The sequence below is a fragment of the Gallinula chloropus genome (genome assembly GCF_964237585.1).
Source record: "Gallinula chloropus genome assembly, chromosome: 8".
In the NCBI taxonomy this organism is placed as follows: Eukaryota; Metazoa; Chordata; class Aves; order Gruiformes; family Rallidae; genus Gallinula; species Gallinula chloropus.
Genome location: NC_140093.1, coordinates 16,878,218 through 16,892,444, shown reverse-complemented (window position 1 = coordinate 16,892,444; position 14,227 = coordinate 16,878,218). Strand labels below are relative to the sequence as shown.

Here is a 14,227-nt window from a genome sequence, read left to right as displayed (position 1 = left end):
GTTGTCCTTTTACCTATAAAACACTTATGTCTTAAAGCTAAAAGAAAATATTCCAATGATGTAATGACACAAACTAAAAGTTTAGAATGAGAAATCGTATCAGTATGGACAGTGTTAGGCTCAGGATATGGTGGGTAACATTGACTCTTTCAGATCAGTTCTTTCCCTGATGATTTTACTGCTGTTGTCTTAATGCCTGTAGAGTTGCTATGCCTGAAATAAACTTTCATAATTTTTCCAATTTTCTCTGCAGAGAATGAAGATAATTTCTTCACAATGCATAGTGTTTGTAAAGTGGGTACAAGGAAATACAGAGGGAACCTCTTCAGCAGATGTTATAAGTAGAGAATATTTTGAATGATGACTGTTGTGCATTCTTTGTCTCGTTTATTGAATTTAGTCTCTTGTGTTTGCTAAAATTTAGCAAAGGGACCACTTGATGTGGGAAGATGGACCTTTAGGGAAATTTGTGGTTGAATCAGAATTTTTGAAAGTGCATCCTGAGCTCAGTATTTCTAGTTTCTTTTTGTTGATTGTTCAACATCCTGGGCAGGAGGGATCATAACGGGTGAAGAGAAAGAATTGAGTACAGATTTCTATAGTAACGGATCGTTCTGTAATAATGTGCCAAATTGCCTTTATTGAAAACTGTACCGGAAAGTACCAGAACTGCAATAATACTGAGCATTTCTCTACTGTTGTGAAAGAGGCTGCCCTGGATTCCAACCTGGATGGAAAACGGGGGGAGTTCTGGTCAGACCCCGTTCAAGAGCTCTGGACAGGTTGCATGATGGCAAAGCTTTTGTGTTAACCAGTGAAATCAGGTGATGCCAGGTCAGATTACTCTTTCCTTCCATCAGGTTCTCCAGATTCCAGAATCTTTTCAGACTTTCCCATATGTTTTAGGTAATGTGAACGTTTTTTCCAGCTTTTCTTTTGAGATGCAGTTTAATGGAATGCCACTCCTAGGTGAACGTTTTTCTGGGCCCTTTCCTAAAAAGAAGCAGGTTCTGTCCTCTCTGTGGAATCTCTTTGTCCCTGCTGAGGCCACAGGAATCAAGTTCCCAAATTCACCATGGTTTTTTGCCATCATTTAGGAGAGATGAATGTTCAAAATGTCTGTGTGAAATTTGGCACAATTCAGAAAAAATTTAACCCTAATCTTTGGAAAGAATTAGGATAAAGGTGAGCTGCTAATAACATTATAGCAAGGACACCTGGCAGGGACCTATCCTGAACTCCCATTTAATCCTTGCTTTTGTTGATTATTTTTTTTTAAATTTAAAAATGAAGCTGAGCTGTTCCTGAAAGCAAAGATAAATGCTGCTGCCATATAAAACCTTTAAATGACTAAGCACGGCAGAATAGAGTATTGCATTTAATGATCAAATGTCAATTCTAAACTACTGAGGACATTTTTAAAAATAAAATTTGAAAGCCAGAAACAAAGAAGAAATTGTTTTCCTTCCTGGTGCAGTTTTATTTGTATGATACCCGAATCGCATGCTCCATGTTTCTAGTAAGTTAAATCTGCTTTCCAAATTCCTGGGTAATTGAATAATTGAAATGTATTTGTGTTTAATCACAGAGAGCGGTGCTGTTTCCACATACAGCCATGCGTGCATTTTTCTTGAGTAGTCATTTGGGCCACTTCACTCACTTATATTTCCTTGTTTTCATTGGAGTCCTTTTCTGTCATTTGAATTTATTTCTAATTTTAGCATGTATTTTTGCCTAGTCTTTTTTTTCTAAAGGTGTAATTCTGAAAGCTGTACATCTTTGTAATGACTCAAACCAACAAATTCACAGGAGAGAGAAAAGACGTCATTTTCCCTTTCACAACTCTGCTTCTCCAGCTTTGATAAAATGCTGCTGTAATACTCAGATTTGTGTTTACAGCCCTGTGTGGTTGGGCATCTCTCTGATTACGTTCAAGCGCGTGATGTTTGGCCAAGCAAGGGCTGTAAGTGCTCTGTGAAAGAGCATTTATTATACTCAGAAAAACAGAGTTCTCACTGACATTTCTGAAAGTTCAAGTGTTCTCTTGATGCAGTGCGTGACCTCCTCTTGTACACGTGTGTGATTATCTGTATCTTTGAGCTAGATGTCTGTTTTGTCTTTAGTTATCTGTGTACTTGCAGTAACAACAATATATGCTTTTCATGTGTTCAGCAAGTGCCCACAGAAATACAGCTGGTTGGTATGTTTCCTGATGCTATGCATGCTGTAGTTTGAGAGTTGGTTGGGGAACAGGCCTCTCATCCAATGGAAAGCGCTGCTTCAATGGCAGAAATTGGAAATCTGAGAACTTTGAGGCTATTTTCTTGATGGCACAGGCTAAAAATTAAACAGTTGAACAAAGTCAAACTGCTCTCTAGGAAATTAAAATACCAAACGTATTACAGTTACAAAATGAAATATTTAAAGTTCACTTAGATTCCAAAGCACTTCCATGTTATGTTTCAGTGCAGCTGGCACACGGGTTCTGTCTTTGATAGATAGTGTTTGCATTCACAGGACATCGTTCTTATCACCTGTCATTTTTAGACAGGCAATTACTTTCCTTCGGTCTGTGTAGCTGCAAACTCATGGGAGGGTCTGCCTGGTGCAGTTTGGTAGCCTCTTCTGACCAGTGGAGAAGGATCCTTGCGTATAACAGCTGGCAGCTTCTGCTGCAGCACGCAGAACCTATTTGAATATAAAGCATGCCTTCCATAAGGTGCAGGCATCTTCACTAAGGGCTTCATGGCTGCAGCTGGCATAGGCAGGAATGCCTGGCTTTTATTCAATGTATGATGAAGAGGCCATTGAAGGACAGTTTGCAGTCTATGGATGTCTTGTTTTCGTTCTTCGTGTTTGAGGGTACCAATAAAACCTCCACCTTGCTGCAGTCCAGCCTTCAGAATTTGTTTTGTTCTGATGTAATGAGACCAGATTCTGACATAAAGTAATTTCATTGAAAATTTTAAAGCCAGGTTTAAATCACACCATTATGATTTACTGTCTACATATGTAGTTTATGATTTATCTTCTAAAGATGTCACATCACAGCTGAACAATTCTGGTTTGTTTAGTTTATCCTTAGTCTGTTTAATTAGTAAATGTATATTTGCATGAATAATTACCCCTGACTAAGCTAAACCAAGTAGGCTGGCAAATACAGATTGCTGTTTCTTCTTTGGAAAGTATGATCAATGTGACTTTATGCTTTAGGGACCAACGCTACTAAATATCTTAGCAGTTAATTCTTATAAAGAGGGGGATATAAATAACGTTCAACACATATAAGAAAGAGTCATTAGTAAAAATGAGGTGACAAATAATCAGCACTGCTTAATGAAAGTTAGAAATAATATTTCCGATACGTTTTTAGGCATCAAATGATATTATGTTCTTCAATATTTCATAAATTAAGATTCTTAGAGATTTAAAAATGATTAAATATAAATTGAAAATAAGTGTTTTATTTCAGAAAACCTTCAAAACTAGATTTGCATTTATATCTAATTGGAAAAGATGACAAAAATAGATTTGCTTTTTGGGTATCTTGAATTAAGAAGTTATATTCAAGTATTATTTTTGGCTTCTGCTAAAGGGAAACTTGAATGTGATTTGGGATGGGGGGAATATGAATGAATAAAAGAAGGAAAAATAAAATTGAAAATAGATATAGAGGGAGGAGTCTACAGGATGAGAATTATCAACAGGGAACTGAGCTATGTCAGCTCAGATTTATCTGAGGCTCTGTAACCATAAAACACAGAAGAGGTTCTTTTCTGTAGGCTATAAAAAGGCTTCAATCTTAATTCAGTCTCTCTGGGAGCTGGTAGGAAAAAAAATCTGCTATAAGCTGTAAAAAGCAAGGCAGCAAACAAGTTAAACCCCAATGTCTTTCTAAAAACAATACTGAAACAGCAAAAGCAACCTGTAAGAGCACCTTCACTAGAGCCCTACCAGGAAGGGAGCTGTGTCAGCTGGACAGAAGGGGAAGAGGGAGCATGTAAAATGTGCCTGGGACAGAATTCCGTCTGCAAGACTAGACTCTATGAGAGGCTAAGGGATGTCTCACCCTGGTTCCTGTTTTGGTACAAACTACAGTTTTAGCTGTCATTGTAACATAATGTGCAATTTTATGTTATAAAAGCTAGACATAAAGTATTCTTTTTTGATTGTAAGCTGACACTGAGAGTCATATTGAATTACTCTGGAATTTTATTGTATGGATAGGAATATTGAAGTAAACCTAGAAAAATGCTAAGGAAGGTGCTAATAACCACGAGGGAATGTCTGAACATGAGGGATCTGTTTGAATAAGAGTGCTTTGTAGGTGAAGCCCAATAGTTGTTTAAAGTCCAGCTAGTTATTCGATGACCACACATATACAGATATCTTCCTTTGTGGAGCAATATTGAATTTCTTTGATTTAAATCTACCCAGACATTGTTGGTCAGCTACATCTCTTAGTATTGTAACAGAAAAAAATACACTCCACTCAATCCAGGTATATAATGATTTGCTTTTCTGGGCTCAAGCAGCGTGTTCAAATTCAAATTGTACAAATCATCTCTCTTTGGCTTGCTTACATAGTTGCTTGGAAGACCATTAGGCTGTTACTTTTTCAAGGTATAAGATTATTTTTCTCATTTTAGTTTCCAAGGAAGACAAAAGAAGCTCAAGGATTGGGAATCCTGTGCTATAGGAATATATTTTGGATAAGTAGTGTTTAAATTTGGCCAAGAAACAAGCGGAATTTGCTTTTGAATATGCAGTTTAATTATTCATAGGATTTCACAGGGACATTTCTGTGTAATTATCCCAAAACTATCTACAAGCTATCCCAGCCAGTTTGGGAAAGTCCCAGTATCACCAGACACACAAAACTTTCTAGGTGGTATTTCCTAGCAGAAGTCAGTGTGTCCTATCATAAAGTAAATAGAGAGTGGGAAGCTGACATGGGGATTTCAAAAAGCTATTTTGAAATTGAGAATGGTATTTGCATAAAAACTGACTTTTAAAGATAGGAATTGTATAACAAAATCAGTTCTATATCTCTTTCATGTGGGGGTTGGGCTAGATGATCACCGGAGGTCCCTTCCAACTCTGATCATTCTGTGGTTCTGTGAAAGCATCCCCCCTCAGCCCGAAAATTCCCTCCTTAATTGCTCTGTCATCTGCCTCAAATGCATAGAAGGTCTCTCTTTGCCTGGAACCAAGCGAAGGACAAAAATCTGAACCATACTTTTGGATATTAACATGTCTGTAGAATTGCAATAAGTGTAGAGAAGATGGCTATGGTTGTGTGTTTTGTCGCTGGTGTCTCAATCGGACAGAGGAGGAGACTTGGGTGGTAGCAATCACAGGGTGTCAGCTGTGGTTCCCTGATTAGTGGTGGGATGCTTGGCTGAAATGGGAGCAACAGCTCCTGTCAGGAAGCCTAGCAGAATTTCCACCACCAACGGATTTGGCGTACTTGGGCAGAGCTTTGTTATCTCCTCTTTTCTTTCTTCCTTTTCTCTAATTTTAGAGAAGAGCTAGTTTTATGTTTGCAGCTTTCTTCGTGTTTGTTGATGTCCAGCTTTGATCTACAGCCAGCTTGAGTTTACTTTTATGCTCCGCTGAATGCTGCCTTCAGCCTCAATTTCAGAGCTGTGCAAATAAATTATAGTGAAGTGTTTAATTAAAGTTGGCCTCATGTCCTGACTGCAGACTACCGTCTTCTCAGATACAATTTGCAAATATATTTTGGAGTTTTCACTTTAGGCAGGATGACTTGTTGAAGGTTATTTACTTGTGACTGATCAAGCTTTGGATGTTACCTTTGTTTTGTGAACAACCTGAAAATGGTAGCTGAATGTTGAAGGACAAATAAAGGGCATTGACTTGAATAAAAGGAGTGGTAGTAAGCCTGAACAGTCACAGGACTGAGGGTGTGATACTTGTTGGAGAAATTGTCTTAATTCTGAGGAATAAGCAGTCCTAAATGTATGCATAGCATTTACTGTTCCATTTCCTTCAGTGCTTGGAATTTCTGACACTTGGGATGGGTTGGTCAGAACTGGCAGGAATATGAGTTTGACTGTGCTACTGAGTATCAGTCATTTTCATAGCTGCAGTTTCTACAGTCCTGACCTCCCAAAGAGTTTGTTTAGAAGCTGTTTGTTCATGAGTCAACTGATTGGTATTTGAGCAAATATATTAATAAACTGAGATTACTGAACTGTGGCAGTATAAAAATAGGTAAAATAAAGACAAGATTTTTCACCACAGCTATTCTGTATGCTGCTTTTAGGTTTGTCTTCTGCAGAAGTTTACACTTTGTGGATATGACTTTGGGATTTCTCAATATGAAGTATACTTAATGCATTCTCCTAAGAAATAATAGCAAAACTATTTCCTTAGGCGTAGTGCTTTCCTACCCTGGATTTGCAGCCTTGATAGCTGGAGCAGATGCATTTATGAGCTACCTTCTTATCTGCACTGACTCCATCTGCATTTTGGTGGTGGTGAGAAACTTCCCCCCGTGTATTGCCTTGGAGGTTTGTTTTGGGTTTTTTTCCTGTGGGCTTTTCCCTTAATCTTTTTCCTGTCTTACCTGCCTGTGGCAAATCAGCCACAACATGCCTCTTAGCCAGGGTATTGGATGCAGATGTGTGCTGCTGTTATTAAATTCCTTTCTTCATTCAAGTGGACTGAATGCTAGCAGTGTGGTATGAAAAACATATTTCCATTAGTATTTTTGACCTATTTAAATTTTCCTTTTTGGTTTTAGTTTCCACAGCATTTGTAAAGGAAGTGAGGATTTAAAATGGTATCTAGCATCTTCAAGACCCCATCTGCCACCTGCTTCAAATAGTTATTCATACCTTTCCACTACAAGACCGGTCTTACCCTTTTTCATCTATGTCTGGATAAAGTATTCTGGTTCATTCTCTTTAATTTTGGAAATAAATAGAAGAAATTGGGAAAAAATCCTTGACTGTCTTGATTGTGGCATTTTCAGAATGCTTGTCTTTTCTGTTTTGGGGGGATTTTATCATAGTTTTTAAGATAGAATGTTTACATTTCACGGAGAATCATCTTGGGACTTAGAAATTAATAAGTCTAACATAAAATAATTACTTTTTCTAAAAATGTTTGCTTTATTACCTACCCCTGCTTCATTTCATGCATGGGGGACTACTCCCGAACTCCATATTCCACACAGCAATTAGTTCCTAAATAGTTGTGTCTTTCAAACAGTATAGTACAAAACAATTTGAAGAGTAAGTACCTAATTCAAATGGATAAACCAACCCATTCTTTAGGTGTTTCCCAGTTTTAGTGTAAGAGAATTTACCCTTTGCATATCTAAACTAAGTGCGTAAGTGTTCTTTTTCGACACCTGATACAAGGATGAGTTCTCTTGTTGAACAGAATTACCCTGCAAAAGGAAAGGAGTTTATCAAATATGGACAGCTGAGGTATTTTGCTTGGAATTTATAAAATGAGGGTTACATAATGATGTAAGCATGTCTAAAAAAATTAGAAAATTAAATCTTTATTCACTTTTGGAGGTGTTAGGGATGCTGTGAGGCCTTCATTGCCCAGGACTTTGTGCAACATAAATGGACTGTTAATTTCTTAGTAGATTGAGAGTTCTAACATTCTTTGGGTTCAATAGGATTCTTCAACATGATTTTAGTGATATTTTTTCAATATACTATTTCATGCTAGAAGTAAAGGGTCCAATTTGTTGAGCCCCAGTACAGTAAACAGAAAACTGATTGCTCCCAGATAATGTTTCTCTACTGTATTTGATGAGATGTTGTTATTAAGTAGTGAAAAGATTTTGCTTGTTATTAAAAAACTTATTGAAGTATTCATATATAGAGGAGAGGAAGGGGTAGGACTTATTTTTAAATCTTTTTATAATTAACTGTTTGCCTATCTTTTATGGACTGTACATCCCAAATCTTCGCACTTTGTTGTTAACTCTTTCAGTGGGTTACTGTCTTTGGGGGGGGGCGGGGGGGGAGATGTTTGTAGTTAACTCAAGAGAAGTTTTTATTTTGTCATTATAACTGAAGATTGATCTGAGATTAGCTGTACAAATCACCAGGTGCCAGACTATACATGATGTCACCTGGATGTGATAATACACTTTGGTAGACGTGTGCAATAGTTCTACCCACCATTCTCAAATGGGTAAAATTGAGGGTCAAACATGTGAGATGAGAAGAAAGCCACTTCAGAGTTACAGTGCAAGAATCCCTAAAGTTGCACTGGAACAAGAGGCTTAGGTCATACTTATTTTCAGTCAAGTGCAAAAGAAAGACTTCTAATACCTTGAGCTTTGACATACCCTTCAAGTGGAAGATGTGTAATGAAAGCACATGTAACTTGTTATATTATACCCAGCTGCTTTTTCATTATGTAATGACTTCTTACATTTACTCTCAGTGTATGAATGTATTTAATAGCTTTGGCATTGGGGCTTACTTTTAACATTTGGAGCAATGAACATGGCTTGCAGAGTGTTTGGGGCAGCAGGGAGTCAAGGTCTGGTTCTCACATAATTAAAAATTGATCTGTGCTTTTTGTGGGGCTTTTATTCAGCCTGCTGTTGTTGAGCTCATATGTTGCCTGGAAAAGACTGGTGAGCAGCTCTTGAAGATGCAGTTTGCATCCATAAATTAACTAAGAACATCCAAGGGCAGTTGCTAAATGCATTAATAATTGTGCAAACATGTAGTTTTGTTGTTTACAGAGCGGTGGATAGCACCCTGGAGGAGCAGCTAGCAAAAACGATGTGAAGAAGCACACAAATGTAGATGGGCAGGGATCTCATTTTCACACAGGCATACTGTAGAAACAAATGGTTATAGACTTCATTATGTTATATCTTTGTGTATTGATTTTGCCTCAGGAAAATTCAGTGTAGTTTCTCTCATCCGAATGATGAAAGCTGTGATTTTTGGTTGGCTTGAGGGTAAGTGGGAAAGGCATTGGGTCCAAAGGAATCAGATTTGAGGTCTCCCCAGAAATCAGCATAGATATAACCTCTCAAGTAATAAGACTTCTGAGACTCTAATAATTATCGCACTGAAGTGTACTATTGGCATGTCTGTAGGTACAAATTAAAATAAACTTGAGATGTACAGAATGGTGTAAAATCTGTGTGAACTTCAAGAAAGTCCACTGGTTAAAACCCTTCCCTCATTTGAGGTGAACTCTTTTTAACTAGAGGCATCCTGTGAGGGAAAATATAAAATAGCTTATTCATTTTTTTGTAATCATACTTTCTAAATATAACGATTGCACAGGAAAAAAAAAAACATATGTTGGATTTTAGCCTGTAGTTGCCATTTGAATTTTTTTATGAAATAATTTCTGAAGAACTTAAAAAGTAAAACCCTCACAAATTTCAGAAGAAAGAGTATGAAAAGCCAGATTTTCCATTCCTGCATTTCAGTATCTGGTGTTATATCTGGTTTGCCTATTCCAGAAGTGGTTTATAACTTTGGCTGATCTTTCTAAATACTTGGTTTAAACAGCACTGATGACATGTTACTGACATAGAAACTTGTTAAGTTGAAATTTTAAAGCAATCTATTTAAGATGACAAGAACCTTGGCAACTTCTTTTTTTTTTTTTTTAAATGAATTCAACTCAGACAAAATATTCAGATACAGTTGTCTAAGTAAAATGCCGTGGTCAGGAATCTAGTAGCATTTCACACATCCTACATATCTAGAACAACTGTTGCTCTAATTTGCACAGTTTATGTAATGCCTGAAACCAGAACTATTGCCTTTGGCAATGAACCCATACTTAATTTACCAAAGCTGAACTGCAGAAGAAACTTTTCCAACCTGTACCCTGCTCCTCTTATTTTCATCTTTATAAACCTCATATAATATTCTTGTGTCGTCTTTTATTTGTGTTTTATGTGAATAGTGCATAGATATTTAAAGGTTCCAGCATGTCTTTGATGGTATCCTGAGAGCTTCATAACATTCAAAAATAGTAATGTATAAGACTGATTATCCTCATACTTGGTCTTCACCAGAATTTATTGCTGTAAACGTGTGAGAAAAATGCCCTTGGTCATTCTTGACTTTTATATATCTATATCTATATATATAGATATGTATATAAAAAATCCTTTAGAACATGTCTTGAAATATTTTTCCATCATTGCCAATGCTTGACATTTAGCCATAACTTATACCTTTACTACGTATTTTTGTGGTGGCCTAACTGAAGAGCTGAAGCACTTTTAATTTAATTGGAAGTGGCTCTAAATAATTTAAAAATATCTATTAGTTGAAAAGTTTACACGTCAGAACACTGTAGGCAGATATCACTATGGTTATCTGAGTGTAATGCTTGGATAACTGATGAATTATAAGAAAATGCCTTAATAAGTAGGGTAGGTTGCTCAGCAATTATATGAGACCACGTAATAAAGCTGTATGTTGGTAGTGTAAGTATTATCTGTATATTTTCATAAGTGACTAGTATAATCATTCGCTCATTTTATGAAATGCTTTACAAGAGTCTGATTCCTTTTAAGAAAATTAACAGAAGTGGGTTAACATCCCTTACATGGATTTAAATACATTTCTGTAGCTAATGAGGGGAAATTCTTGTCAGAGTCAGCACCAGTTATTAGACTGCTGGGTGGGGGGTAAGGGGGCATTTTATCACAACTGATGAATTATGAATGAAAACTGCAAAGATATAAATTTACCTGTCAGATAGAATTCTCAAGCTCTGTGCTATTACAGTTATTGCTGATTAGGAAGTAGGGGGAAGGTAATTACAGATCTCTGCTCAGGTGCTTGTACGCCACTTTGTTTCTGTGGCAGGAGCACCCTCAGTGATCCGAGGTTTATAGCTATAGCCTGAACATTGTCTTCTCTTTGCAGGCAGAACTTGTTGATATACAGTATGGGACCGTGGAAGACTTGATCCGGATTCAAGCCATTACAAACATAACCAAAAAAATTGCACTTTTGAAGCTGGGACAATCGCCTTTGCTTTATAAGGTTAGTCAAATGCTTGCTGTGCTGTGGCTGAATTATTTGTTTCTTTCAGTTTCAAAATACGAAACCGAGGACATTCCCCTTCTGTCCCAATAAACCAAGATTTATTGGCATTCAGATCCTTTCTTAATACTAGCCACTTCGATCCGTGGTGCCTTTTATGTCTCACAGTTATTTACTTTGCTGCATATCTTACAGTGCCCCTGTAGTAGGCCATATTTTCTCTGGGTGTACTGTAAGCCTTTTGGCAAATAAAGAATTCCCTAAAAGAAATAATAATGCATGAAGTGGTGGGGGGAAGGCAACTGAGATCAGGAATACTTGGATCCGTGTCTGCTAAAAATGTACCTATAACACTGCACTGAATTCTTTTGTTTCTGCATAATTGCATGCAGTACTTGACCTGGAGGCTGTCGTTATAGCATGTGGTGAGGAGAGGCAGAGCACAGTATGTGCTCACCTGGCCTCGGGCTTCTGCCTGTCTTTTCAGTCCCACTGGGCTGTGTCAGCATTCTGGTCTTTAGATGGAGATTGTGAGGTAGTAACTGACAGCATACAGTATTGGAGGACCAACACTATTCTTTGTGCATCTGTTTAAGAAGTGACAGTAACTTGATTTCACCATGACATGATGAAGCTTTGCTCTGTGGAGAATTTGCCTTTGTCATCTTGCCTCTTTCTGACATACTTACCACCACAGAGGGAGGAAAGGTGCTGAGTGTGAAAAGCACATCAGCTTCTGTGGTGTTTTTGGCTGTGGCAAATGTGTTAAGCAGACTACCCTGGGATACATGGGCATTTATTCCCCCCTCCGCCATTTGTGATCACACCTGTAAACTCACTAACAGCAAATAGGTCTATGGATGGGTTACCACCAGTTCAGAATGCTTTTCTTCCACATGTGGGGAGGCATCTATATGGGTATGTGCGTGTCCATTCTTTTTCCTTCACAGCGCAGAGATGGGCCTCACTAGTCCTGTACGTTAGACATAACAGACTCAACACATAAACCACGTTTAAACTCTAAATGTCAAGTAACTGCCTTCTATTGCAAATATTTTATAAGCAAAAATGCTACTTTGCCTTTCAGAAAATACACTAGCCCAATAAATATTTAAACAATTCATTCCCAATTCACAAAAGCAATTATAAAAGAACAGTAACTCCAGATCTTATAATTAGGAGAATTAGGATCTGCTCTGTCAGCCACAGAAAGCACAATCGGGACAACAACCCAGGTTCAGAAAATAACCACTTAATATTTTTTCTATAGGAATAATATTCGTCTCAATAAAAATGCCATTTTCATGTGAGTAGCTTTGGCTGTTTATGTAAATTATTTAGATGCAATCTAATTACGCCCATGAAAGGTCAGTTATCATTGTTGGGACTTGGCTGTTGCGCATCATTTCCACCAATAGATCTTAGACCGTGTTTCCCTGCTAACTGACAGCAACAATGAAATAGCAGTTGGGGCTTATAACGAAGGAATTTGATAAAGATGCAAAGTTGGCTGTAATAGCGCTGTCTGAAGTGTCTGGTGAGATGGACTTTTTGCCAATTTAATTTGTGATCCTGTAAGGACTTGCTGTGTCAAAATTAGCAAGTAGTGCAGTGGAAGGAGCAGGGCAGAGCAGACGTCACTGAGGACAGAGCACAGCTCAGGAACTTTCCCTCGGGGTCTGCTGTAGCCTGGTCCCAGGAGGGAAATGCTAAGTGGTGGCTGAGGTGGATTAGCTGCACTTCTGGTGTTCATCTGCTATTCCCAAAGAATCCATTTTGCACATTCAGAATCAGTTATGCAATAGGAACCAAAGCGTGATGTGATGAGGAGATTGACATCAAATGTGCACCTAGGACATGAACTAAAAATACAACTCCCCAAACCTACTTTGTGCTCTGCTCTCACTGGTAGGAGTTTGCCCTTTTTTGTTATCTTTGTGAGATGGTAAACTGTCTTCTTTTTTCAGAATATAAATTGCGTGTCTCTGGTTGTGAAATAATTGCAAGCAATGAAAAGTATGAGAAAATATGTAGGAAGATATCAGAAATAGATTCTTCTTTTATAAGGAATATTTTAAGTTAAAGAGAAAGATTGCCTTAAAAGCAAGTCCTGCTGGTTTAAATGGGCCCAGTACCTCACCACTGAATCCATTTTTTGTATCATTTTTTCCCCCAATATTTATGTTTCTGTACTTACTGAGTCTCACATCTCTGTTTCAGCAGATACTTCCCTCTGACTGTATTTTCCTTATCTCTGTCTTCCACGTGCTTGCTTTTACATTACATTAAAACAGAACATTAGTTCGTAACAGAGCTATTGCTATATATATATATTACTGTTTTTCTTTTTAATTTTCTGCATTTAACATGTCTTTTTCACATTTTTATGTGCTTTAATTTCTCATCATTATTACTTTATATTATAAAAATATCTCACTTTGGATTTGGGTCTTATTTTTATAGATCCTGCACCGAGGTTTCATACTCATAACAGAGTTTCTAATCATGTCTCCTCCATTTTTCAACCTTGCATTTTCCCTTGTGTGGGTATGCTTCTTGCCTGCCTTTTATTGCCATCATCAACTGCTAGTTTTCATGTGTTTTTCCTGTTTTCCCCTTTTGCGTTTTTAATTTGCCTTTTTTGTTGTTTTTTGTCTCAACTGTTCTTTCTCTCCATATTGAGCCCATTGGAAAAAGCCTGAGAGAAATAATAAATGGCTGCTGGCAGAAAACTCACCACGAAAACTGAACAATGTTTCTTTAGTCTTCACATCAGGTGAACAGAAAGAAGCATGTGCTAGTTGCAGACAGCTTGGTGTACAATTGGATAATTTATAGAAAGAAGCCCAAGTGATGGAAATTTGAATATTTTGAAAAATAATTCTATTACAATATTTTTGCTGTAGAGGTTCAGTTTGGTGTTTTAGGGATATTTGATAGGGTACAAAATTGAGAGGGGATCAGGGTTGAAAACACTTTGGAGCTTCTACTTGTCTTTCAGAGCGGTCACATCTCGTATCTTCAGACACACTGAAAACAGCAGAAAGGGTTCACAGTTTGGAGTAACTTGGAATTGAAACATACAGGGAGTTTGGAGCATGCAGACAAGTCTGAAGTTAACCTGCTGTCAGAATATGCAGTTGAATCCTTAAGATGAGTAATTCTAATTAAACTCAGTAAGGTTCATAATTTTTAGC

At 37.5% G+C, this 14,227-nt stretch overlaps 1 protein-coding gene across 1 annotated transcript in view; it reads left to right on the top strand.

Annotated features, from left to right (window-relative positions):
* Window positions 1-14,227, top strand: part of NAALADL2 (N-acetylated alpha-linked acidic dipeptidase like 2) — a gene marked incomplete at both ends in the record, with an annotated part of 350,941 nt that overhangs the window by 146,463 nt on the left and 190,251 nt on the right. The window contains one exon of the mRNA XM_084267228.1: window positions 10,911-11,030. Within this exon, the coding sequence (XP_084123354.1) occupies window positions 10,911-11,030 (120 nt within the window). The remainder of the gene's footprint in view (window positions 1-10,910; window positions 11,031-14,227) is intronic.